The sequence below is a fragment of the Cyanistes caeruleus genome, chromosome 7 (assembly GCF_971803275.1).
Source record: "Cyanistes caeruleus chromosome 7, bCyaCae1.hap1.1, whole genome shotgun sequence".
NCBI classification, from domain to species: Eukaryota; Metazoa; Chordata; class Aves; order Passeriformes; family Paridae; genus Cyanistes; species Cyanistes caeruleus.
The window spans coordinates 11,414,116-11,441,081 of NC_141707.1; the positions used below are offsets into that span (position 1 = coordinate 11,414,116).

The following is a 26,966-nucleotide window of genomic DNA, read 5'->3' on the forward strand; positions in this document are numbered from 1 at the left end:
CTTTTTGTTAATGCTGGAATTCTGGCCAGGTGAAGAGGTCTAGCTTTCTCTTGCCTTACTCCTGCTATCCTTCATCACACCAAATTTATTTCCTTTATTATTCTTCTGGCTGTACAGTTCATATAGAAGCCTGACAAGTGTGAGATGAGGGATTTTGTCACTAGTCCCAGAGAAAAACAGCAGTGGTCCAGCTTGGTAGCCCACAAAGATGAGACAAAGATCAGCTACTGAGGACTCAAATTATAGAAAGTCAAGTTCAGTTTATTGAAGTTTGTGTGGGGATGGAAACAAATGAATGAAGTGATACAAGCAGTAATAAAAAAATGTGAACAGCCGCCTTCTAAGAACTCCAGTGCAGACACCTGCAACAATGCAGAGAATTAAAAGCATCAATACTGCCTTGGGCTTCAGAGCTGTAACTCTTAACTTGTGCAAACAAGTTTAAAATGAGATACAGAGTAGCAAAATACTTACTGACTCATCCACTTTATAATAGGAGTAGCCAAAACAGGAGAGACAGAACAGAAGTGGCAACTGACAGTTCCATTTATTTAAAATATATAAAAGAATATTCCACTGAGGAAAAATCACTGGTTCTAGAACTACTGGCTGTGAATACCTGTGAGTAAGGCCACTGCTTTAAGTTCCACAAAACTGAAGCAAAAAGGTAATAACATGTAGAACATGAATAAAAAGCATAGCTCAAAAAACAGGTAACTTGATTTTTGTATTAGCAACAGATACTTCAGCTAGTTACAGTAAGAAAAAAGCACTAAGTCATTTCCTGTAGCACTGTTAATCTCAGTAACCCAGGGCACCAAAAGTAGGTCAGTTCGTATTGCTTTCATTTAAATTCGTGTGTTACAAGCTCTAGGTCCTTTTTCTTTGAAGCTTTTGCAGGGAAGCATCAGATGTCTTGGGCACAACACACCAAACCGAAGCAGTCCTTTTCCTCCCAAACAGCAGCTGCTGGGTCTGGAGGTCACCTTGTCCAACCCCCTGCTCAGGCAGGGCCCCCCACAGTGGCTGCCCTGTTCCCGTACCTGGGCAGATGGGGTGCAGCACAGGTGCTCTGCAGCCCCTCTGCTCAGCTCCGGGCTAATTAGCAGCCTGTGCTAATAGGTACCCTTAGAGAGAGACCAGCTGCCTAGAACAGCCTTGCCTCTTAACTGAGAGCTGTTAATTGCCTTCAAACGTGCTGTGAAACAAACCTGTTCCTCCTCTGTGGAAGCACAGCTTCATCCTTCAAGCACTGCAGACTGCATATCCTGCAGCCATTGCTCTGGATAAACTAAATTCTTCACTTTTCTGTGCCTTACTCCTAATTACAAAACCACTTCAGTATCAAAGCCTGTAAAATCTTTTAGCTATTGAAATGAACAGTTAAATAAATGCCCTGGTTCATAATGCATGAGAAAATGGAGTTCCATTCCACCTGTTATAACCTATATGGGGTCTGTATTATTGCAAAGGATAGCAGTGACCAGATCCTCACCTTGGCAGATTAGGCACAGTAAATAAAAACATACTTTTCAATGCCTTTTGCAGTCTTCTAAGAGGAGGTTCTGATTTTGTCTGATGACTGCAGTCTGCAGAGGCTTTAGTCTTGATTATACACCTTGGGTTGCAAGCTCAGCATTTGCCAATGCAGCTTCAAAGTGGTGTCCTAAGAAATGCTCTTTTTTGACAGACTGTGCTAAACATCCTAAACAAGATTATGCCTTGTGAAAACTGCAAAAATGAAATGCAGGTAACATTTTGGGCTTCTGCTCTCTCAGTGGGCCATGCCCAGAAGAGCTAAAAGCACAACAAACTTCAGCAGAACATAGATTTGGTGTGGCATGTTACCTGTAGAGTGTTTCCCTTTTGTGATGCAGACAAAAAAACAACGTGTAATGTAACATCTATGTACAGTCAACTGTTTTAAACGTTTAACTAATTCCTTCAAACAATGAATGCATGTTTTTCCCATCACTGTCATTGAGAAGCTCACATTCCCACCTTCCTCTTCCTCCACTCTGGCATCTTGCTAATTAAACAAAGACATGCACGTAAGGAGGCTGCTCAGGCTGCTGCTGTTGATACTCCCATCAGCTAAAATTGCTGCTGGACCATCAGGCTGAGAAACCAAAGAAGTGAAGTGTTGTTACCAAGACACTGACTGCAGCACAGGATGCGTGAAGTGAATCGGCCGTGCTAACGACACGGGGAAAGCTCAGCCAAAGCTCAGAGCTGAATATGTGTACACATCTGCAGGGAGAAAAGGAAACCTCCATTACACAGGCCCAGCCCTCAAGCCTTTGCTAACCAGAGTATGACCAAGTTCTGCCCCAATCACACCTGATTCACACCTCAGAATTCAGCTGCTCAGGGTGGGGGGGGGTGGGATAACTTCAATTTGTTCTTTTTTGTGAAGCACAGCCTGCAAGGACAACACTGCATTGGCAGTACCTCCAAGCTGCACTCCTGCTCGGGCCCTCCCCACACAGACCCCACCAGAGGCACTACAGGGATACTCCTTCCTCCTTCCAGCTCCCCTGCACCTGCAAGGCATTCACAGGAAGCTTTGCTCTCCTGTTCTTCACCCCTCTCCCTGCAGACACCTGGAACAGACAACTGCTGGCAATCCCAGTCTAACTCTGGACCCCCAGCTTTTCCTATGCTTGTGAAGAGAGGTGTTCTCAAGTGTTTGCTTAAGTGTCTGAGGCATGTCTGAGAGGGGGAAAAAACAAGAAAAAGCCGGTTCTGGCTCAACCCTCCTGCTCCAGGCTGGTTCATGATACGTACCACAGTGTCGATCTCTGCGGGGCCCACCATCCGAGACACCTCATCAAACTCCTCGGGAGACATGGGGAGCAGGTTTTCTGGGGACTGCAGCCTGGAAGGGTGGCTGATGGAGGAGAGCAGGGATTAACAGTTACTGAAGAAATGAGGCACAGCTGGGCTGCCCTGCTTGGCTCCAGGGCCTGAAGGGCCACTAACCAGGCCTCTTGTGACAAAGAGCAGGCTTTGCAAAGCCAGCCTGGCTTTAAATGAAAACTCAGACTACTCAGGAGGGCACATCCTAACCAAAGAGGTCAAATAAGTCTTTGAGAATGTGCTTTTCAAGAAATTACTTGCCAGTACAACTCCCTGCAAGTTTCTTGGGTTTTTCCCTAAAAATGGTGTTTTGAACACAGCAGTGCATTAATGTGTTGTGATCAGATTCTCAAAGAGGAAAGACTTGACAGGGGCACTTACAGCTTAAAGAGATGAAAAGACATGAACTACAGCTAAAATATTATGATCAGTTCTTAAAAATCCAGCATTTTTGTGAGAACTTACACTTCAGATACAGAGATTAGCTCAGTCTTGATGTAGCCATTTCCCTTGGGACCATCCAAATCCATTGGCTCTGGTGCTTCAAGGAGAGAAAAAAAAAGCTTGTGGGTTTTTTTCCAGCAAGTTTACGTCACATTTTCATCTTTATTGTACCAAAAATACAGCCTATGACCCAGATAATGTGCAAATCTCTGTCATTTTACAGCACTTTGGTTAATGTATTCCATTTTTAGTCAGTTTTTCCTGTTTTCCTACAGAAAATGGCAAAGAAACTCCTCCCCCAGCCAGTTATGGTCTGGGCTGTTAGTGGGAACCTACATTTCTGGAACAGCTCACAGGCTCACGTGTCAGCTGAGCTGGAGGGCCAGCAACAATTGGGGGTTCAGTTTTTGGTCTGATTAGGTCTCATGTTGTGCTTGTTTGAAAAACAGACCTTTTCTTAACCTATAAATATGGATCATGGATCTTTTCTTAACCTATAAACATGGGTCAGGCTGCCAAGGCATTCAGGCCAACTGCTCCCTTTTTTTCCATGCCACAGAAACTGTGCAGTGCCTCAGCAGCTCAGGTACAACCAGACAAGCTAAAAGGTACAAGCCACACATAACACTCACCCTCCTTAGGCCTGGAGTAGTACTTGCCAAAGGCATTGTCTTTGGGTATATTTGGGTACAGGAATCGCAGTGGGTTCTCAGGAATGTTTTCGGCTGCCATCACTTTGTAATTGCGGATGATGTCAGGGAAAGTCACGGCAGAGAGCTCCTTTTTGGTGTAGGGTTCTACTGAGTGGAACTGCAGCTCTGCAGAGGAGAGAAACAGCAGTTCTTAAAGTGTGTTTTTTTTTCTGAAAGTCATTCCAGAAAAGCTGCAGCCACTTCCACAAATTCAGATTCGCATGAGCAAAAGTCTTGCCTGGACAACACCTACAGTGCTGCAGGAAGTGTTTAATGCCTGTCAAAGGAGCATAATTGTTCTGTGTGCACAGGGGGGATAGCACACAGTGATGGCTCTTGATGTGTTTTGCATTCAGAATGACTGGTGTGACTTGTCCATGGAAATTAACTGCAGTATTTCATTAAGTAATTTAGGTTGAGCTGCCTTTTTAACCTTCTTCCAAATTATGTAATTCAAACTCTGCTGCCTATTAGGCAGTTGGATCCAAATACAGCACTTGAGAATTTTATGAATCATCAAGAGAGACACAGAAGCCTTCCTGAATGCTCCATTTACTACCAGCCTTCTTTTCCTTAACTTTTGGATGTCTCAGGTATGAAGGCAGCAAAGGGAAAGAAGTCACCTAAATACATTCAGCAGTTTCTCTTCCACATGCTGCTGGTTTGGGGCTCATCAAAGTGGAGTGCCAACAGCTGCCCCATGCTGTGGGGCTGTGAGGGTGGTAAGGGGGGAGCCCTGACTGGCTACAAGGGAGGTTCTAACTTTTTGTAGCTGTGATGCCTTCAGGCTTTCTTAAGAGAGCACGAGAAACAAGCTCTTCACTGATTCTTTTGAGTAAGGGGAGGAAGGAGAACTACTTGGAAAATGAGAGTATGTAATTTACCTCGGGGGAGTGTGGAAGGAAGGAACAAAAGCTGCACTTGGGCTCAGAAGGAGATGCAGGTATGTATATGCTAAAGGCTGGGACAGAACCTAAGGAGGCAGAGAAGATAGAGATCCAGGCAGTTTTTCTTACCCCACTTCCAGGCCAGAAGCAGGACCTGGGAAGTGCTACTTGTCCTAGCTGAAATCTTGATCAATTAATTGTGTGTGGTTTGAGTTACCTTAAGTGTGGTATGTCCCTGCTATTGCCTGTGCCCTGCTCCTGCCAGGTGCTGGTCCTCAGAGTGGAGGAGAAGGGCATAAAGAGTTCTTGTTCTAATGCAAGCAGATCAACAAGCGTTCTCTGTTACTGACTTACCGTTCTGAGATTCCTCTACCCAGGTAAAGGTGATTGCTCCCTCCCTGCTGCTTTCACTGAATCTCAATAAAAATGTTCCTGGGCTCTGGTCCTTCAGCAGAGCACGCTCTTTCTCTTTGCTGATGAAGCCCACAATGCAGCTGTAATGTTGAAAAGAAAGAGCTGAGTTACTCCCCAGCATAAAACATAAGCTGTGCTAGGAAAACTAAAAAGCTTTCCTCACTTAAAAGAGCTGAAGTACTGGTGAAAGCCTCACAGAAGGCTTTGTCTTGTGAACAGCTGGCAGCAGGACTGGCTGGCTGCAGTCAGGTGGTGATTCATGCCTCGTGGCAGCTGAATCACCACAGCTTCCCTCAGTGCTCTCACTTGGGCCTGGGGGCTTACACAAACGTTTTTCTGAACTTGGAACTAAAGAGATTGTCCATTTTGCTGTCAAAGCGGGCTGCGGGAGCAGAAGTGAAGTTACATGAATGTGACTGGGTCAGATCCCAGCTAGCAGTTAGTTTTAACATCAAAAGTGTGCTAAAGAAGAGTTGTTCCTCCTTTTTGGCTGATGAAACAAACTTTGCTAGCTGCCAGATTACACTCCTACAGGTGTGGGGTTGTTTGCTTTGGGCCTTGAGCATGGAAGGTTAACAGGAGCTGTTAAACTTCTGTGACCTATTCACTGTGCTCAGCAAATGTTACTGCATGGACAAGGAGGCTAGTGTGGTAATTGTAAGAGACTGATTGATCTTGACAGGTACTGGGGAAGGAGTTGTTCAAGTCAGTACTAGGGTATAACCCTGGCCAAGCCACAGCTGTTTGTTTTTTGTTGGTTGGTATTTTGCTTTGGGGGTTTTTGCTTTTTTTTTTGGTTGTTATTTTGGGTTTGTTTTTCTCTCCTCTGCTGCTTCTTCCTCAAACTACTTCATCAATAATGATCTTTTGAGTACTGACTGTCCTTGTGTGCATTAAGTTAGGGAAAATGGATTTTGCACAGAAAAACCTCTAAATAAATTAGCTTAGAATTTCAGATGATGTAAGCTGCCCTGTTTTGTGGGGTTTGGGGGTTTGATTGGTGAGTTTTGTGTTCTGGTGGGTTTAAATGCTTTAGGTAACAAATGTATTCAGTAGTCAATATCCTGTGTATAAGGGAAGTCTTCTGCCTTCCGATCTTTCAAGTATGAAGAAAGGCAAGTGCTCCTGAGATTGTATTACTTACTCCTTTGTAGACAAGGGGAATCTCTGCTATTCAAGCCTGTACCAAATCCACATGTAATCCCAATCCCAGAACTGCCACTCTGCTTCAGTAATGGTGACAAATATTCCCACTGCACTGCAGCCCCCTCAGCAAAGAAAGGGGGAGGTTTGGGGCAGGGAAACAAGGCTTGTACTGCACACGGCTTTGACAGAACCCTTCTGGAGCTGTGGGGGGTAAAAATGTGAAGCCCACTGCTGAATGTAGCAAGGCAAAGCAATCCTGCTGCTGTAGATCCTGCAGAAGTGTGGGATACTAGGATGCTTCACTGTGAGTGTGCTGTTTGATAAGGTTTCATAATGTGGCTAAAGCTAAAACGTAGGATTGTGACTTTGGATAAGCCTAGTTTGGGCAGAATTACTTCCGAAATTTGAAATCCCAGAATGAAAAGTTTACTAAACCAGTATTAAAGGGCAAATGGAACTGTGTTCCCATCTGGCAGAGTCCTTCTACTTAGTAATACTCTTAAATCGAGTCAGTGAAGACTGCCGGGTTCTGGGCCCACGGTGCACACAGGCATTCCGAGTCTGGCTGCTGCCACCTCCAGGCAGCTCACAGTAACTCTTCGGGCAGGGAGTTGGGTTTGGGGTTTTTTAAATGGGTATCACTAGGACTTACACTTTCTTGTGCTTCAGTTTTTCTTGGCTGTGTTCTAGGATGTGGAAAGAACCGACTTACAGTGGGAGCATAGGCAAAACAAAATTTAATCTAACATTCAAAGCCCTGCTCTGTGACTGAAATGGGACAATTCAGTCATCTGATGTTCTTACCTCATCAGAGGATTCCTCACTCCTAGAATTCATTTGCTTCAGATTTTTCTGGTTTCAAGATCCACCCTCTGCACAACCAACCTCCCAACCTTAGGGTGCAACTGCCAGCCTAAAAGTGAGGTCAGAGGCAATGACCACATCTTTAAATTCACTCAGGTCTTACCCATCATTCCAGAGACAGAGGAGATGTTTCTTAATAAGCTCCAGGATTCCCTCAATCCACAGCCAAAAGGGAAAATTTTTATCATTTATATTTTCCTGAAATTCAGAATATAGAAAGGCAGGGATGGGAGGGGGGAGAACAGGGATGAGACATGAATTTTGTTAAGCAGAAAGGAAAACAAGGTTTCGATCCTGACACTGTCTTCTTGTGTTTTTTTCCCTTTTTCTTTTTTCCCCTCCCTCCCCATATTCTGACTCTCTTTTTGTGTCTCTCCATTCCAGAAGGACAGGAACTATTGGTAATGAATCATGTACTCAATCTTAAGGCAAGAGGCAGTATGAGAAAAATGCCTGTCTGAGCCTCCAGTACCCAAAAATATGTGATCCATCACCTCTCACAGGCAAGAGCACTGGTCTAAGAGAAGAAAAAAGGCTCTTGCTCCTGCCTGGGTGCTATCCCTACTGGAGTTGTTGGGCATGCAGACCCATGCCACTGGGGTTTTTGACCGGGCTGGTGAGCAGAAGACCTTAGAGACACTTTCTGTTGAGACCTGGATCTCAGTGTCTCAAGAGGCATCTGTATCAAAGAATTTGAGTGCTTGTAGGTCACCAGAGCCTTACTCTTCCCCTGGAGTCTGCTCCTGGTTGCTGTGGTCTCCTAATTAGATATACCAGCTCAGGGTCTAAAGCCAAAAAAAAAAAATAAATGTGAAGAGTCCTGTCTTCCTTCAGCCAGGGTTGTGACATTCCATGATGCGGCTTTCTGTCATCATACTGACCCCTCCTGGCCACCCCGTGTTAGTCCTCACCCTGATCCAGTCTCCCCTGGTCTGGGAAATGTCCTTCACTAAGATACGGAAGAATTGTTCATCTTGCTGGTTGTTTTGTTTCTATTTTTTTTTTTGCAACAGTCAAAATGGAGAACTACTATATTAATAGCAGCTATATTAATAATAATGGAGATGCTGTGTTTGAAAGATACTTTTTTTTTTTTCCCTATGGAGTTTACATGTATCAAAAACAGTCTCAAAATCATCTCCTTGCCATTGCAAGCTCTTTTTCCTCCTGCTGCTACTTTAACCTCACCATCAAAGCCTACCATGACCATGTAAAGTCTAGAATAATTAGGGGATGCTACTAGAAAAGTAGGCATCTTGGGGAGGAAAACAAACAGAAAAAGCCCAAACAAAACCCAGAATAAAATGAGATCCCTCTTCCATCTCAGTTTTTAAAACTGTGCATACCTTGCAGAATCTTGTCCAAGGAATAAGGCCATCCTGAGATCCCCCATTTGCTGACCCTGCATACAATAAATTTGACTTCAGTCATGTTCCGTAAGTTACTTACTAAGGCTAAAAGTACTTAGAAAACCAAGTTCTGAGTGTTTATTTGGAAGTCAGCTGTTGGACTGAGAAAGAAAAGAAAGGGCAGACTGCTGTGCTTTCCCAGCTACTGCAGGGGAGGTTGCAAAGTTCCCCTCTGGGAGGTTTTACAATAACCAAACCTGTGTGAGCCCTTGGGGAATGGGAACCAATCCATCCTCACACTTTCCCTGCTGTGCTGCACCTAACACGTGCCAGCTTCAAAATGCTTCCAGGAAGGAACCTGAATCCTTGCACAGTTCTTGCCAGCACAACAAGACTGCAGCCCACAGTCTCCTCTGCAGGCTCAGCAGACCCTGCAGCATCTCTCTGAGATTAAGCACTTTCCTACCTTGATTCTGGTGATTAGCAGGCCTTTGCCCCAAAAACTCTTGACTCCTAGATCTACCCCAGCCACAGACTCATCTTACTCCTGTTGCAATTGTTTCCATCAGCTTTGTTTTTATGTCTGCAGTGTTTCATAACCATATCTGAACCACAAAGAAAAGTCCTATGCTGGGCCTATAGTAGCTGGAGCTTTGCAAACCCTGACTGTAGTCAGAGCCAAACTCTTCCCATTAAACATCATGCTATGGCTTCCAATAAATCTTCTTTTCTCTGTCATTTTTCTAAAAGTAAACTGGGTTAGGGAGCTTGTTACTGATAGTGCTGCTGTTAAGAGATCAAGAGTATGTCAGTTTTCACACTGCAGCCAGGTTGTACCGTGGCACCCTGCTGGTTCTGTCTCCTTCCACTGAGGAATCCTGAATATACAGTGTTCAGCAACCAGGATTTTTTTTCAGCTGGGTGATATTTTTATCTATAAGATAAGACTGAAGTAGCAATCCTACCAGAGCTCAACAAAATCCCTGTCCTTCTGAAATGCAAATTTGCCACAGAAATATATCACTGGTCTCTTTATGTTGATTAATTAAACAACAACAAAAAATATTCTCCTTGTAGAAATTCAAAAAGTAATCTAAAAAATTAACAGGTTTTTGTCAGATCTTATGTCTTGGGGGAATTAGATAGTGGAATGCTGTATTTGCCACCTAGATACACTAATCTGAAATACCTTTAAATATAATTTTTTCCTGAAACTTAAGGTTGATGAAATATACTGAATCAACAGTACTTTTCATTGAGAGTCTACTGTGCAAAATCAGTAGCAGTGTCAAGTGCCCTGCCTATTCAGGCAAACTGCAAGGAGTTTGGAAACAAAACCCATGGCTGATGGGGCTTTTATTAAGGACACTCATGTGGGAGATAATTCAGTTTGATATCCTTTAGCAGTCTCATAGTGTTTGTGTGCTGATACTGCAACTGTGTTTATGCAGAGTGAACCCCCACTGTAGCTGGGGGCATGCATGAAGTTAAAATGAATGGAGGTGGATTTAAAAACAAAACCCAAGAGATGCCAAGAAACATACACTTCAAAGAGTGACTAAACATGAGTGTAACTTCAAAAGGCAGAGTTAGGCCCAGTCTGTGCTGCTCTAATGCATAAAACTCCCAAGTTAGAACTACAGGCTTTTTTCGTGACGTGATCTCATTTACAAACTCTGCCATACTGAAAAGTGGAAAATGCTTCATTGCTACAAAGTTATATTGTAGAAAGGGGAAAGCTGTGAGAGGAAAGGAAAACTTAAAATGGATTGCAGGAAAAGGTGCAGAACTAGCTTCAATTCAAACAGGCCGTCTGTACTGAAAGCAGACCTTACCAAGGAGCTTCTCTCCCAGCATGCTCAGCTGATCTGCATTAAGTCCTCTCTTTGTTACAGAAGAAAACTGCCAGCTCAGAACGTCAGAAAGCTTAGACCACTTCGCACAAGGTGGATTCAGAAAGAAGGACAGGTTCTAGAATGGAAGAGAAAAATACAAACTATAGTTAACAAACGTTAATTTTAGAATGCCACTTGAGTATTTGTATTGCCAAAACAAACTCCAGATTTAAGAATGGATGTCAGCTTGAGACAACCCTGCAGAAGCAAGCAGCTATTCTTCCAGGCACTCTTCACTAGGAAAAGCAATCTCTGGGGCTCTGGATATGTCTTCAAGTGCACCATAACAGAGTCCTTGAATGTTCATTTGGCTTCTCACTGTGTGCTGTATATCCTAAATACATGTATACTACCCTTATGTGGGTTTCAAACATTGCTCTGTTCAGGTCAGGGAAGTCACTGCTCCTCTCTACACCTGAAACTCACTAAGAGTCATCTGCAGAGCTAAAATGCAACAGCCACTTGCAAACAATGCTTGAAAATTAGACATAATACCTGATAAAACATTTTTTTCTTGCAAATACCTTGGGATCAGTAGACAGCATGTTGAACCACAAGATAGAAGCCCATCCACTGGGAAGCTGGCTCACGTTTGAGATCACAACAATGGGAAGGGATGTGGTCTGAAAGAGGCACAAAAGTAAACGTGACAGTTTTTGTCACTGTTTTTGTCACTTTTGCCACAAACCTCCTTGCAATTATCCACAAACCCATTTCTGTTTTAATTCCATGCTTGCATAATATCTTGACATTTTCAATAGAAGTTTGTATGTAGGGGAGAAAGTATGATTAAATACTGGAAAGACTTGGGTGATTTTTGTCTAATAAAGACTTTTATTTAGTGTCAGTTATGACAGCATTGATAGCAACAGTATAGTTCATAGCAGACTGCTTCTGAAATAGATGTAAACTGATAACCAACCCTGTGGCTTAAGCCCTCTAGGTATCAGACACTTTGCAAAGCACATCTATTCTTGTTTACCCAGAGATCTGACAGAATTCTCTCTCTGTGTCTATATAGAGTTGTTGTGAAGTGTCATTCCCATGATTTGAAATAACTGAAAGTACTTGATATCCCAGTACTTAAAAAAAAAAAAAGATAAAAAAGAAGAGAAAAAAGTTAAGATTGTCAGCATAAGTGACACACAGGAATTGAACTCCATCTGTTTAATCTAAGACTTACCTCTAGGTCTATTACCAAACCAGGCTGGCACAGCTGTGTCTCAAAACTCAGAGAGTGAAGCTCTTCTGTTACAATGAGAGGACCCTTCAAAGAAAATAAAACTTTTCAGGGATTGAAAACTCCTAGGGTGAAGTAATGGGGCTTTATCATGGGGAAAACCCTTTTTTGCCCATGGTCACATGCTCTAGGCCTCAGTAAAAGCTTACAGGTCAAAATCAAGTGACAGTGATGACTTTCTGAAACTGCCTCTCCAGGCACATTTTTTGGTTTTTTTTGTGGCTACTATCTATAAGCCATAGAAAAATCTGTGCTTGCCAGGAAACCCTGTTAAAGGCAGATGCCAGTGTGGGAGAGTCCCTCACTGCCACTCTGGCAGTAGTTTTCCTTGCAGACTCTTCCTACGTGGATCGCTTTGTAGAAATACCGAACTCCTATGATCTCTTATCCGATGTCATGGGTCAGAGGGCATTGTCTTAAATGAATACCTTGTTAGTATTATGCTAAAACTTTACAAAGGAAAGCTTAGTGCTGCTTACCTCATTTGTTCTGCTCCCTGTGTTTTTCTGTTCTTTCAGTTGCTGCAAATGAACAAAAAACCTGTCACTCGTTTATGGCAGCCACAAATGGAAGTGGTAGAGGAGGTCTGCATGCTCCACTTGCTCAAGTGCATGCAAACTTGCTGCACTAGTGTCTGATTCTATTTGGTTCTAAGCTGTGGGAGCCAAAGGATTAAACTGTAGGTAACTACTACCCTTTTATAAGCTGTTCATTTGTGAAAAAAGATATTGCACAGTTATGATGCAATGCCTTTATGCAAGAGGCCTTTTAAGAACAGAAGCAGTATGAAATCAGGATAGATGGACTACTGGTTTATCAAAGTACCCCTCTGAATTGGGTGATAAACTCTAGACAGTCTCAGTTCTGGACAATGAAGGCAGAGTTCCACATTCCCTGGTTCTGGACTTGCACTTTTCCTTTCCTGTTGTAGCGATGGAACCAACCCGTTCCCTCAGAATCTGTGGATCAGAAGTGCTGCAGAGCCTGCCCAAGGCGCTTTCTCGCAGCTGCGCACTCTGACAATTTTCATCTTCCAGCCTCAAAGCTCTTTAAACTATTCCAGACTTCCCTATCTAGGGGCCTTCCTCTGAAAGACCCAAAGCAGCCTTTCTAGGCTTTTTTTAACTTCCTTCTCTAAAGAAACCATTGCAGCGTAAGCTGTATGGCAGCAAATACTCTTGTTTGCATTCCTGTCCCTTTTTCAGTGACAAGCAATTGCATTTTGATTGAAACAGGCAAAATATTTTAAAAAGGACAGAACAAAGAAAAAGGAGAGATAATCACAGTTCCTCTTTACACAAAAAGGAATGATGACTTCAATAACAAAAGGAATTTATTTCCTTCCTACCACGCTCTACTACAAAATTAAGTGGCTGTATCGGTAACAGAAAGAAAAAACCAACTCCCTACCAAGTGCCTGAATTCTGCTGCTAGGCTTCCATTAGTAGATTCTTCCATGTTCATTACTTTTGTGTTTGTTCCCAAAATATTAAATTTCCTGAACCTACACAAAGAGAGAGGGAAAATGTAATTAAATCTCACATTCATTGAAGGAACCTAATGTTAATATATCAAACTCTGATGCCACATACCCTTTGACTGAGTTCTTCTCAGTTACATCTCTGTCAAGAAAAAAGAAAAAGACAAAATAATCTTTTGAAGATTCTGTCACAGACAAAGAAAATGTGCATGTTTTAGTAGCTGACAGAGCTGACTGAGAACTGGTAAAAGGCTTTTGTGAAATTCTTGTGCAAAAGATCAGGCAATTGGTTCAAGCAGTCAAAATAAATATTGTTTGCTGTATTTTACTGAGGCATGATACTGCTATGGGGGCTTCAGAATCAAAAGTGCATTCTTTTACTGTATAGATTTTAACACTTGCTCTGAGGAAAAAAAATGTAGTTCTGCCACTGCAAACCTGCTTTTCAACTTGATGAATAAATTGCTGCATCACTTGAATTGGTTTTCCCAGCACTTGGGGTTTCATGGAGTTGCATTCTATCTAGTGCACATCTCAAAGACTCACCTTCCACAACCACATAAGAATCCTTTTTACTTTTTTGCTATTCTGTGCATGTTTCTGGACCCTAGAGTCATTTCAAGTGAACGAGATTACTTGTCTGGGAAGACAAAAACCCACTTTCTTTCTTGAAAGCACGGTCCCTGTCATTATTTTGGACAGCCTTGTCAAATTTATTTCCCTGCCCTTGAAGTAAGTGCAAAACTCAACCAAACTGCTTACAAAATACAAAAGATTGGTATTAATCTGTTTGAACTGCTGTGATTTTTTTCTCTGATTAAGAACATGTCCTATGCTACAGGTAGGCAGATTATACCCCTAATACAAAGGCAGCTTGAGGATAACTATATTCCTTACTAGACACTTACCCAAAAAGTAAGGGATTCTAGAGATGTGACTGAATTATGTGACTAGAAATGGTGGAGTCCAATTCTACACTGTCACCTCATGCTAATCCAGGTGAAACACCACAGCAGGCTGGCTGCTGCCCAGGTGCTGCCCCCTGCCTGATTTAGCAGTAGTGAGCTCTCCTCTGTGGAGATGATGGTGAGAAGCTGAGACCATCTGCACTTTGTGACATGTCTCTGGTGGCAGAGAAAGATTTAGAGCAAGGGGGTGTAAGGAAAAGGGAAGGATGTACCTGCTGCCACAGAGAAAACAGCTTGCTGCTGGCCTACTCAACACTTATGACTGCTCTTGGGTTCCTAAGTGTGGGGACTGCTTACCATTACAGAAGAAGGGTGAAATAAATGCAACATACTTATCAAATAAAACTTTCACTTTCAAGTTGTAGTTCAGTTCCTGCAGTTTCACCAGCAATCTGGAAAGAGAAGGTTTTTTTTTTAATGTCAGCAATTGAAAAATATGGGTTCTCTTGGATTGTGTTGTTTACCACAGATATTTAAGCACGCTTGGGGCCATATTCAGGTTCCAAGCTTGCTCCATACAAGACAGCATTTAGAGATAAAACTAAATGGGCAAATGAGTTACTCTTTGGCATGACAAAGTGCTCTGCATGTGTCTTCTTGCCATTTGGTTGTCTTTATTACACACTCAGTACACCCCACTTCTGGGAAAGGGTAAAAACTGATTGTGAGTTAAGCTCTGCCAGAAGGAAGCCCCTGCCCATGGCCCATGCCCCTCCTCCTGATCTCAGCCCCTGGGCTGCAGGACAGGCTGTGCAACCTCTTGGCTGCAGGAAGCCAGTGACAGGAGAGCCTTACTACAAAACAGAAACAGGGAAAGAGGAAAACATACCTCAGCTTCACAGTAAACTGCACTCCTGTCTTCAAGACTAGTGGCCTCTGAGGGTGTGTTGGCATGCAAGGCTGCCTCTCTACCACAAAGGAGCTATGGGAAGAACAGATTAGAGACACTAGATTTATCTGTGCTGTTCTTAAATAAGAAACCACTTAAAAGTGAACTTTGAAAGAATGTTGATTTACCGGTAATACTGTAGACTTTATTCACTCAGTTTCATTCTACAGAGAGGTGTGTGAATCAGTTCCTTTCAAGAGTTTCAATGGGACTAGAAACGGTGATTTTGTAAGTGTTGGGTTTTTTGGAATACACTGATGGCTTGAGGAAGAAGATTACTACATCACACTTCCTTGAAATCAAACAGCAAGGAAACGCTGTGCTGTAATTAGCATGGTGCAAGTGAGGAGTGTTGCTTTGTTTGCCTTTCTCAGGACTTCTTGCATTCTTACAGTGACAGTGCTGTGTAACAACACATGCCCAAGGGATGGATACACTAGCAGGGGATTTGATGAGGGACAGCTAACCCAATGAAACAAACTTCTGGGGCTATCCTGTTTTGATACACCTCAAATTGATGTGTCCAGTGACAAAAGATTGGAGAATCTAGTGTGTATATATCTTAGGCACAGCTTGATGCAGATTGTTTCTTGCCTCTCTTCACTTGAACTTTGCAGGGTTGAAGCTTGGAAGGGAGAAGTGGACTAACAGACTGGGAGTTTGACTCTGTAATCAATGTGTACTGCAGCAAAGCTCCTGCTAACTTCAATAATGACTGAGCCCTTTCCATAGGCCTGAACCTGTGGAAACCCTAGATGGGGTAATTCAATTTAATGTTTGACAAATTTAGGAAAACCTTGGAAAATGAAAAGATAACATCCAGGAAATACTGAGGGAACAGTAGGGAAGGTGCTCGTCATCTATTTATTAATGGTAACATCAGAAGATCCTTATGGTCTATTACCTTTGGATGAGTTGTTGGAAAAGCTTGTGTGTTAGGTCCTGCAGAAATTGTTTATTTTTTGTGATGGGATCAGGGTCGTAGGTAAACTTCTGTTCCAGTTCCTCAAGCTTCTTGAGCTGCTGACGAACTTGCTGCAGACTTTCAGCAACAATGGTGAACCTACAATTGACACGATCTTATTACTTTTAGCACATTTTTATATTGTACTAATGCACAGGCACCAGCCAGGTGACTGTCCCTGAGGATGTGGCAGTGCCTGGAGTACACTTTGTGCTCAATGGAAATGTGGTGAAGTAATAAAATGTATGTAGTTATGCCAAGACAGAAAGAAAACGGATAATATAAATAATCAGTCTATTTCCTAGATGTGATATTCCTTCACAACCCAGTTTAAATGTGGTCTTACAGAAGACTTACCAGTTCTGCAGCTGGTCGAGGCAGGCATTGGGTGGCCCACCAATGCATGCTGTCTGTTGCCTGTGCTTCCACTCCACCAGCTCATCATTAATAAGGGCAGCCTGTGTGTGCTCTGTGCTCTGCAGCAGCTGCACTATCTTATTCACCACTTCCTACAGAGGATATGAGATTACCCTGTTTATTAGAAATACTTCATACAGGAGAACTAAGTACTCTTTTAGCTAGTGCTCATCTGTTTTGCAAAACTCTGCAAAGACCTCAGTTCAACTGACATTAAAAAACCTTTCCTACTGCTAATTTATGTGAATTCAATGAAAATTAATGTGTCTTTAAGATGAAGAGCTGCTGACTTCTGAAAGAAAACTTGAACACTACCTTTCTCTTGCAGTCCAGTGATAAAAACATGTGCTTGAGATTCAGCTGTTCTTTCTTGTATTCCTCCTGAGACATATTATTAGACTCGTGTTCTGTAAAATAAGTCCAAATTGTGAATGTGAAGCTGAAGGAGTGCAGAAGAATGGCTGGGTGAAATGCTGAGGCAAGAAGGGGACAAATACAGAAAGTATGATCATGGCTCACCGCTTCCCTTAGTACCTTCTGAACATATCCCTGTTCTAAGGGATAGTCAGCTCTGCCAAGCTGTGTTGGAAACCAAAGCCTTTTCTAGAACAAAGAATTTGACAACAGAGACAGAGCTGTATAATGAAACCAGTGTGGACTCTGTGTGTTTCCCGTGGTACACAAGAGCCTACAAAGCCTAAAGCTGGTTTGCCATTTGTGAAACATCACTAATTAAGTGTATAGCTGAATGGTCACAGAACCTACAGGGTTTGCTACCTCTAGTGGCAAAGGGATGTAAAGGGCAAAGGAATGCTGTGTTAACAAGGAAGCTCTCTTACTTGGAACAAAAGACAGATACAGAAATTTAGGGTTCTGTGTGAAGCAGAGTTAATCAACAAGGGACATTACCAGTAAGTCTGGCTGTGTATCATTAGGCTCAGTGCCCTGACATAAAGAGCAGTTTACTCTGACAAACCATACACAATAGGGGATGTCCTTGAAAAATGACTCACCTCTGTTCTGCAGGGTTTTACATTTGAAGTCATATTCATCCTGCATATCCTCTAATGTCTTGATGTCCTGCTCCACATCCTGTAAGACACGAGTAAGACACAATTATTTAATATTTTCAAGTAATGCAAAACATCTGATTAGGATCTGCCTGGTACCAGCCCTGACAGACATGAAGTCCAGTTTTGTAGCAATGCTTTTTCCTGGAACTCTCTAACAGGAGAAATTCCTAGATTTCATCACCTTCTATTCACCCTACTTCCTTCTCAGCTAACTGAAATCTGTTAATTATAAAGTATGGAAATGCCCTTGTGGTCCAGCCATGTAAGTCCACAGAGTTTAGGAGAATCTAGGCTATAGTGGAAAAACTTGGAACAGCATGTAGCATTTTAAACTTTCAAATTCTTACATACTGTTTGGAGAAAAGCTTCCTGTTGTGACTGCATTATGACAAACATCTGTATGCTAAAAAAGGTACATCTTCTAGTTAGCAACAAACTGGTCAGTTATGATTTAAGAGGTTCTTTTCTCCTCAGTTGTTAGTATTTAAGATGGGTAAAATGCTTTTGTTGCTAAAGTTTAGGCAAAAGGTACTACCTATGTTCAGGCAATCCCTGGTTTATAGACTTGAAAACCCTACCTCACTTTTATTTGTCATTTTATCAAGTCTAGTTTTCAACATCTGCAAATCAACAAACACTACTGAGAAAAGTTATATTATACTTACTGTAACACTGCTTTTCACAGCCCTCACTTTGGCATCAAGCTCCTTGTGTTTGTCTGGCATCCCAGTTGCTGTGTTCTGTACACTGCCTACTTCCATCTGAGGGAAGAAGCAGAACAAGTCAAAACAGAGTGACCCATAAGTTTTTTCATTAATGTAAATTAGTGACATTTGTTGACAAACAACCTAAGGAAGCATGGCTTGTTCAGATGAATCATACCAAATTTTTTTAGTACAAAAAAAAATCAAATTCAGGTGAATTTGAAAGAAACAAAGTCTTTATTTTGGTAAACTGCCAAAGGTCCCCCATCCTGGATTTAAGTCAGTGGTGGAAGTGATGGGCAAGCTGGATTGGGCTTTGAGGAACCCAGTCTAGAGGAAGGTAGATAATCTCTGAAGTCCCTTCCAATCCAAACCACTCTGTAATTCCCTTTCCCTTTCTGATGACCCACATTTATTGCATACTGGAAAGGCAGCAGTAAGTGCTTTATGTCACATGCCAGGACTGAACAGCTGTGCTGCAGCTACAGGGGCTCTGTCAGAGCTACACTCTTAGAGCAGCTGCTTTGGACACTGTTGCAAAGGGCCCCTTGTTGAAATTCAGCCTGTGCCCAAGTGCTCTTCCCACACTGCACATTCAAAGCCTTGCTATAAACTGAGGTATTTCAGTACTGGAAATTAACATGCTTGGCCAGTCATCACTTTATTTCTACATAAGTGGATTACAGCTATCTATACATTTTGCATGCCTTTCCCAACTGCAGAATTTTTATTGCAAAACAGTTCTTGCAAGGGAAAAAAAAAAAGGTGAGAAGCTGGAGAACAGGTGAAGGAGAATATATGGCTTTACCTATAATTCAGAAGAAAGAAAAGAGCTTCACTAAAAAAAACACCCCAAAACAACACCAGAAATAGACAGAAATACTTGGAGACGACTGGGAAGGAGAATGATGCCTAATTTTTTCAGAGATAGTCCAAAGAAGCATGCTCAGCTGCTTAATAGAGAGTAAATTGGGGAGTAAAAAGCAGAAGAACAAACCTAAAATCTTGCTGGATATATGAGTTAAACACTAATTATTAAAATAAAGTCCAATTAACACATCAGGCTACCTCATACTACAGAAGCATTAAAACAACCAGCACAGCTTTTACATCACTCAAAGAATAAAAACTATTTCCTGGCCATTTATCTTTCAAATGCTTCATTCAGCAGAAAAAAGCCATGCTGTCCAGCTGGCACAAATTAGCATTCTCCAGCTGGTACATATCAGGGCTCGCTCCTCTATTTTTTTAAGGAACCTCTTATTGGACAGAGAGAGGATAGCCTGTTTCCCCTGCAGGCCTTCATCTACTTCCCTTGTCCCAAATAATAGGAGAGGGAGGATACAACTGCAGCAGACATTTCAAGAATGTTACCTCATTGGACACCTGGGCATTGCTCAGTATTTTCCTCTCTTCTTTCAGACAGTTGTGGATGATCATTGCCATGTGTATTGGGTCTTCTTGGAAGTTATCCTAGCATTAGAGACACAGTCTATTTTTAAAGTCCATACACATAATTTCTTGTCCTTCAGTAACTTTCAGACTGTGAAAAAAATTAGGGAATGACCCATGTATGAGCCTCAGGGAAGGCACTGGTCATTGCCTGCTTCAGGATTACAGGGTGTGACGGCCACAACCAGCTCCAAGAGCGAGTTACCATTGTAGTTCATTGGCATACAGGGAGACAGGACTGGCACAAAGCAACAGGAAAGGGTCAGAGACATTACTAGGCGCCCTACAGTCCTAGATAGAGCTCATCCCTCAAGAGCCACCCTCCCACACCTTGGTATGGCTGCTGGTTTAACACACAGTCCAGGCTGGATGCAAATTCAGCCTTATTGTTTTACCTGCACACAAACCTGAAACATGCTGTGGATTGAGTACTGCCCTGCTCTGCTCAGGATAGTGCTACCCTGGGGGCTTTATTTTTCCTAGAGTTCTCAAACTGTAACTGTACTGATAATTAAACTGCAACTTTCTAAGTGTAGCAAATCAAAACAAAAAAGAAGCAACATGTGAATTCTGGCTTTTAAATTGGGATTCTCACACATCCTCTGTGAAAATCCCTCACAGCAGGGTAGCTGCTTAGAGGCCTCCAATTGCACTGAAGCAAATCAAGCAAATGTATAGATACAGAACCCAGGCGTACCTGAAGATTACGTTTGCTTTTCCTTATGTTGTGCTGCAGCAAAAAGTTGTTTTCTATCAAGAATCTACTAAATTGATCATCAAGCTGTGACAGCAGGTCATGGAATAACAGTGTAGCAAATGATACATTGTTGGCCGCATGTTCCCTAGAATCATTTAAAGCATGCTTGGGTTAAATATATTTCCAATACAAGAGCCAAGAAATACATACAGGTGTACTTGATTTTTAATCCCCAACTCCGTTTGTAGAATATGCAAGCACTGCAAATTACCTCCAAATGTAAGCCAATTTCATTCTCTTAACTTTGACTTTACTTTCCTCGATAGAGAAATGTTGTTTCTCCATTATTTTTGCCATATTCTGTTAAAATTCATTTGCTCATTCCATGCACATCAGGAACCTAAAAGTGACCCTGATGCATGTGCATGCTGTACCATTCCTCAAAGAGAAGACACTCCACAGAAAGTCTGGCAGTTCAGAGTCTCTGAAGAGTGAGAGACAGATGTTACCAAGGTAGTAACTAACTGGTCTTAAAACAGCCACTTTTGTTCTAGGCTACTGAGAGCATTATGAGGAAGGACACTTACTCCAAGTATCAGGCCCCTCTAGAAAGCCCTGAAGAGGGGCAGGAACACAGGCTGGAGCACCCACACAGTTACTGAAGCACCTAGCAGCTTGCTTCTCCAGCATTCTGCATGGTTGAGGGCACTGTTTATCACATAACACAAAGCCTAATTAATTTCTGGGCTTACCAATCCTGGTTTTCCAGCCACTGTGCCAGGTACTGCCTGATCTCCATAGGAAAGCTGTCATCATATAGCTGGTGAACTTGCTCCAAAAACTTGGAATCAAGTTGCTGTAGCTGATACCACTGAGTCATTCTGAGGAAGGGATGAAAAAAAAAAGTCAGTGTAAATGTTTAAGTAGTATCTTAAACTGAACTAGTGAAAAATAACTAATTTAAAGTTCTCATGAACATTGACAAAATTGGATGCTGATTTTGGCTGGGATAGAGTTTATTTTGTTCACAGCAGTTAATATGGGGCTGTTTTGGATTTGTGCAGCAACAGTGTTGGTAATACAGGGAGTTTTTGTTGCAGCTGAGCAGGGCTAACACAGCATGAAGGTCCTTTCTGCTCCTCACCCCACCCCACCAGTGAGGAGGCTGGGGGTGCACAAGGAGTTGGGAGGGGACACAGCTGGGCAGCTGACCCCAGCTGACCAAAGGGACATTCCAGACCATGTGGCATCAAGCTCAGCACATAGAGCTGGGGGAAGGAGGAGGAGGAAAGGGGAACTTTTTGCATGTTAGGGAAGCCACTGTTAGGTGTGATGCAGCCTGGTTTTCCTGGGATGGCTGAACACCTGCCTTTTGCTTTGCTTGCGTGCATGGCTTTTGCTTTACCTGTTAAAACTGTCTTTATCTCAGCCCATCATGTTCCTCGCTTTACCCTTCCAATTCTCTCTCCATCCCACCATGTGAAGAGGAGGGGAAGTGAGTAGCTGTGTGGTACTTTTTTTTTTCTTTTCCTCTGAACCCATTTTCATAGCATTTAGGGTACTGCTAGTGTTACTGCTCTCTTGCTTAGCAGAGATACGGGAATGAGGACCTGTGTGTTTGACACCTGTACTCTGCATAATTGAGATCCTGAATGTGGAGTATCACCTTTTGTTTGTACAGACGTAGTCCCCATCCCCAAGAGTGTGCATGAAAAATTAGAGATCCCTCTAAGCGCCCATTTTCAGTTGCTATTTGTGTCCACACTTGCCTGCTCTGAAAATGGACAAGTCACTTTAAATGCAGAAGTACTGGAAAGATGGTTTTTTCTATGTGTTTTAGTTCTCATTATCATATTTTCAGGCTAAATTCAAGTAACCTATGCAGCAGATACAGGGTGCTTAAATGTACTAAGACAGTACAGAATGGTTTCTCTCAGTCCTGACACTTTGTGAGAGTGGTTTAGCTCTGACGTGTCATCTTTAGAAGCAGATCACTTAGCCTTCTAAGCTGCAGGTTATCACCTTGTAGTGGAAATGGCATATAAAGATATCTCCAAAGAAAAACCCAGGCTGAGAATATGGGTGGTGAGATGCAAATCCACTCACATCATTGTCTTTTAATGGCTGCCTATAAGACCCATCCAAAAGAACAGGGCAGCATCAGGGTGAAGGACTATCTTCTATGCCCCTTCCTACCAAACCCTTTAGTTTCTATATGCCAGTGCCCTTGGCTGCTAAGTGGCGTGTGCTAGGTGTGAGAAGCAAAGGAGTTAAAAATGTTATGCTTAAAGTGAGGGCTTTGAGGCTTTTGATGTATGCGCTTTTCAGATTACAGCTAACACAGCGTTTGAGTATGCTGCAGCAGTCCCAAAGAGGGAGGCTCCACAACCTTCCAGGGCAGCCTGTTCTAGTACTCTGCCATCCTCAGTGTAAAGTAGTTCTTCCTCGTGTTGAGGTGGAACTTGTTGTGTTTTAGTTTGTGGCCATTGCTCCTCATCCTGTCGCTGGGCACCACTGAAAAGAATCTGGCACCATCCTCTTAGCACCTGCCTTTGAGATATTTATATGCAGTAATGAGATCCCCTCTCAGTCTTCTCTGCTCCAGACTAAACAGGCCCGGCTCCCGCAGTCTCTCCTTGTCAGAGAGTGCTCCAGATTCCTCAACATCTTTGTGACCTCTGCTGGACCCTCTCCAGGAGCTCCTGGTGTATCGAGGAGCCCAGACCCGGACACAGCCCTCCAGATGTGCCTCACTGAGGCTGGGCAGAGGTGGCTGATCCCCTTTCTCGACCTGCTGGCCACCCGATGCACCCCAGGACTCGTTCCTGGCCCTTCTCAACCTTCCGATGCACCCCAGGACCCCTTCCCGGCTCTTCTCCACCTCCTCTCCTGCCATTCCCGGGGCATCGCGGCCCATCCACGCGGCGGGGCTCAGGAGCAAAGGGCGCGGGCAGCAGTCCCTGCCCTCGGCCGGCTCGCTGCCCGCGCTCCCCCCGCTCCCGGCCGGCTCAGCCCCGCGGGTGGCAGCATCCCTATCCCTCCCTCCCACCTGCTGAGAGGAGCTGCCCAGCGACGCTGGAGGCACAGGATCAGCGGGATGAGCGGCAGCGCCGTGCCGGGGACAGGGGTCCGCTTCGAGCGCTCCCGGACAGGGCAGGTCTGGAGAGGCGTCGGAGAGCGTGAGCTGTGGAGAATGAGCCAAGAGCTGGATTTGGGAGCGGATGCAACAGGCGACAGAAGGGTAGGGGTGTCCCTGCCAGAAATGAAGACCGCCAGGAAATACCTCCTGTTTCCCCAGCTGCAAAGACACCGAAGCGCAAAGCTCCCGCGGGCAGTGGCAGTCTGAGGAGGCGACAGCTTTAGTTACACCGGGCATTCACCCCGCCATGCCCCGAGGTGCGGGCAGCGCCCCGCCCTGCCGCTCCCGGCGCCGTCCCCCAGCCCTTCAAGCCCGCTCCCCTCACCTCGGGTCCGCTCGGCGCTGCCGCGGTGCCGGCTGCCCTCGGGGAGCCGCGCGCACAGCTGCGCATGCGCGGGGGCGGGCCCGGGGCGGGCCCAGGGCAGCGGGCGCGTCACGTGACTTCTGGGAAAGGCAGCGGGGCCGGGGAGGCGAAGGCGAAAGCGAAACCAGCGGGGCCTTGGGGGCAGTGTGGGGGCTGCGGCTGCTGGATCCGGTTCCTGGCTCCGGCTCCGGTTCCTGGCTCCGGCTCCGGTTCCTGGCTCTGGGCTCCGGTTCCTGGCTCCGGCCTCCGCCACTCATGCCCGCTTTGCCTGTCTAGGCGCCAATTGCAGGCGGCTGAGCGTTGTCTCCCTTCCCTTCCCATTTCTTGCAAGCTTTGCTCTCAGGGCCAGTGTCGCTGTCTCTTGTCCCAGCACAGCCTTTTTGGGTTTTGTCCGGTGTTTGAAGCCGACAAGGCCGGGATATTAAAGTCCAGGCTTTGTTGCGGGTCTCCAGGGTACTCTGTGCCCCCTCTCTCCTCAGATGGAGGAGGCAGGTCTTACTCCATGAAAGAAAGAAATAGGAGGTCTGCTTGGTAAACTTAGCATGAAATACTAGGGAGTAGTAGATCTATAAATATGGCTATGAATAAAAGCTATGGAAGAAGATAACTGACAGTTTCAATGTTTTTTAATTAGGATCGTTACAGTGATGCATTAAGACAAAGCACAAAACAATCACATTTTTTTACTTTGCTGTTGCAAAACACAGTGAAAGCACAAGCACAATTAGTAGAAGTACTTAAAAGCAGATGTTCTGGTTTTTTCTGGTAGTATCTGGGCTCCCCTTTGTGTTTTTCCTCCACACCATCATTTCACTGGAGAGCTGTGTTCTCTCATCGTGGCATAAGGACAAAATTCTTACTTTTTTAATGGAAGGAGGCCTGGGCTGTATATATTCATCCTACAGATAATTATTCTATTTTTCCTTTAAAGCAGTGAAATCATCTCAAGACACATCTTTTCAATAAAATGTTTATCCTACCCTCTGCAAAAATTTGTTCTGAAGCAACAGCAGGGACTGTCATGCCAAAACCTGATCCACGATGCTGTTCAGAAATACCAGTTATATTGGGCTGAAGTTAATACTTAAGAGTCTTGAATGGTTGCCTTGCATAGAGAGCAGGGAAGAAGGAAAAAGGAGACTGTTTTTCATGCCATGGCTGTTCTTTTCTTACAGTATTTCTCATGAACTTCAGGTAGTCAAAAATAAAAGGTATCCCCCATTTTGTTTGTATTGAGATTGTGAGAAGAGATTACAATGAAAAGGCATGCAAAGCTGATGTGAGGGGAGGTTATGTTTCCTGCTTCAGAAGTTTGTGTTACTGTTTGTAGCTCAGTTTAAGGTCAACCAAAAGGCAGCAAGATTATTTTTGTTGTGCCTTGTAAAAAAGCCACCGAGGTCTGGGTATGCAACTTGAAGCCAAAATCTGATTTTATTCTTGCTGGTTATATAAATTACAGATATTACCAAGCTATATGCAGAACTGCCCTTGTTGTTTTTTATTTTATGTGTGATGCTTGCTGAACTTATGTGGAGCTTGCTTTGAATCACTCAGTGTAATGAACAGAGATGTGTTTGTTTCTTTGAAATCCACTTCCATGTATCACAAAAATATCTCGTTACTTTGTTTCTGCTCACTTGCTTTCAACTAACATAAATAGCATGGATGAAAAGAGAAAGTAAAATCCGTGTTTTACTGATTCAAGGAGGTTACGTTTTCATCGCAGAAGTCTCATTTATACCTGCTTTAGAAAGCAGTAAGGTGTAAATGTTCAAGGGTTTGTGTTTTAAGAACTTTGCATGCATTAACCATGTATTCTGCGTGCAAGACTTGCATTGTGATTGTGCCTGCATTTGTGAAATACAGTGGCCTTGGAATTGCCTGTTCATTATTCTGTTAACAGAGATTTTAGGCATAACACTGGGGGAAATAAAACCAACAAAATTAAACAACCCAAACTCTGCACTAAACATGCTTGAAAGAACAAAAAGAGTATTTAAAGAGGGCAATTTACCATTTTTACAAAAACTAGTTGTTCTGCTTATTAAATGAGCCTGTGGCAGGCATGTAATATCCTGTCATGCAGCACAAGTTTCCAGGTGGTTAGCTGCAGCTCTTCAGTAACTGTTTTTTAAAACTGCTTCCCTGTTGGCATAGACCAGTTAGCATCCAGTCTGTGTCAGATTGGGATTTTTTTATTTGTAGACTTTCTGACAGTACTTGCTGGAGTTTCCAAATGCTTCCTGCCCAAACAGATTTATTTCTGCAACTATTTTGTGAGAGGGGGAAGTTCTACTAACTCACTCTTTCAGTGGCAAAATGGAGACAACCTTTCTAACACCACAAGTTTTATGTCTGCTTCCTTTCTGGAACACTCTTCTCCCCCCAGCCTTGCCTACCTGCCTTCCACAACTTCTTCTGTGGTGTCAGATAAAAATCTTTGCTGAAGGCAATTCATTTTTTGGAGAAAAGCAAACCCTGATACCTCTGGAAGGTTCAAAGTCAGGGGAACACAAATCTTTGCTTTGAAATAGTAGCTAAATCAGTGGTGTACAAGATTATGATTAAGCAGAAAGTATTTACCATAATAAATCCTAATTTCTCCAAACACATTAATGTCTTTAGTTATCTTTATATGCTATCTTCAGAAGCAAAACATTTTGTTCTCATGCTCTCATATTTACAGCAATTCTGTGGAAATTAGTTAAATTAGCAAGTAAAATTTATCTTTCCTGGGACGCCACTGAAGTCAAATAACTCCCAAGCTGGAAAGGATTTGGTTGTTTTTCAGTAATAACAGCAAATATGACTTGCAAAAGGCTGTTTGAATCCATAGGGAGGAAATTCCTTGTCTATGTGTTATTGATAACAGAAGGAGCCCTAAGAATAATGTAATGGTTTCCTGGAAAAGGTGACTTTCAGAGGCGACAGGGAAAAAAAATCATGACTTCTTTAACCCATCCAATGCTCACATGATTACTAATTTTTCCAGTATGTGCACTTCAGTCAGTTGAGTAAGGAGAACTCAG

The 26,966-nt window shown here is 43.3% G+C and overlaps 2 protein-coding genes and 1 long non-coding RNA gene across 10 annotated transcripts in view; 1 reads left to right on the top strand and 2 right to left on the bottom strand.

The window, feature by feature from the left end:
* Positions 1-240: 240 nt before the first annotated feature.
* On the bottom strand, positions 241-24,552 carry STAT1 (signal transducer and activator of transcription 1). 5 transcript variants are annotated; one of them, XM_086898512.1, is made up of 26 exons: positions 23,899-23,981; positions 23,718-23,776; positions 23,484-23,618; positions 21,187-21,315; positions 20,435-20,579; positions 19,660-19,758; positions 18,247-18,342; positions 17,522-17,600; positions 16,824-16,915; positions 16,449-16,600; positions 16,032-16,190; positions 15,068-15,160; positions 14,571-14,630; positions 13,383-13,412; positions 13,201-13,294; positions 12,270-12,311; positions 11,734-11,817; positions 11,075-11,173; positions 10,491-10,626; positions 8,653-8,708; positions 7,410-7,504; positions 5,237-5,376; positions 3,936-4,121; positions 3,325-3,400; positions 2,788-2,890; positions 241-2,250 (listed from the first exon to the last, which is right to left on the bottom strand). In XM_086898512.1, the coding sequence occupies exons 1-26, from the start codon at positions 23,962-23,964 to the stop codon at positions 2,227-2,229; spliced, it is 2,529 nt and encodes an 842-aa protein (XP_086754638.1). In that variant the 5' UTR covers positions 23,965-23,981; the 3' UTR covers positions 241-2,226. The 5 variants fall into 5 exon arrangements, with proteins under 5 accessions (XP_086754638.1, XP_086754637.1, XP_086754636.1 ...); XM_086898511.1 differs by having other exon boundaries at positions 23,484-23,639; XM_086898510.1 differs by lacking the exon at positions 23,718-23,776 and having other exon boundaries at positions 23,899-24,552.
* Positions 4,744-26,966, top strand: part of LOC147652183 (uncharacterized) — a 40,527-nt gene continuing 18,304 nt past the window's right edge. Inside the window, exon 1 of the long non-coding RNA XR_015289518.1 lies at positions 4,744-4,938. This is a non-coding gene — a long non-coding RNA (uncharacterized LOC147652183). The remainder of the gene's footprint in view (positions 4,939-26,966) is intronic.
* The window catches only part of STAT4 (signal transducer and activator of transcription 4), a 41,751-nt gene continuing 39,330 nt past the window's right edge, over positions 24,546-26,966 (bottom strand). For all 4 annotated transcript variants that reach the window (XM_086898515.1, XM_086898514.1, XM_023930733.2 and 1 more), the window contains one exon: positions 24,546-26,966. In XM_086898515.1, the coding sequence (XP_086754641.1) occupies positions 26,940-26,966 (27 nt within the window). In that variant the 3' untranslated portion in view covers positions 24,546-26,939.

Bases quoted from the DNA above. Each gene is read 5' to 3' on its own strand.
- STAT1 (XM_086898510.1), bottom strand. From the start codon at position 24,194: ATGAGTGGCGGAGGCCGGAGCCAGGAACCGGAGCCCAGAGCCAGGAAC. The intron at 21,316-23,483 runs GTGGGAGGGAGG...TCCCTTCCTCAG, and splicing joins TGGGCAGCTCCTCTCAGCAG to AATGACTCAGTGGTATCAGC. The intron at 16,601-16,823 runs GTAGTGTTCAAG...TATCCTCTGTAG, and splicing joins CACTGGACTGCAAGAGAAAG to GAAGTGGTGAATAAGATAGT.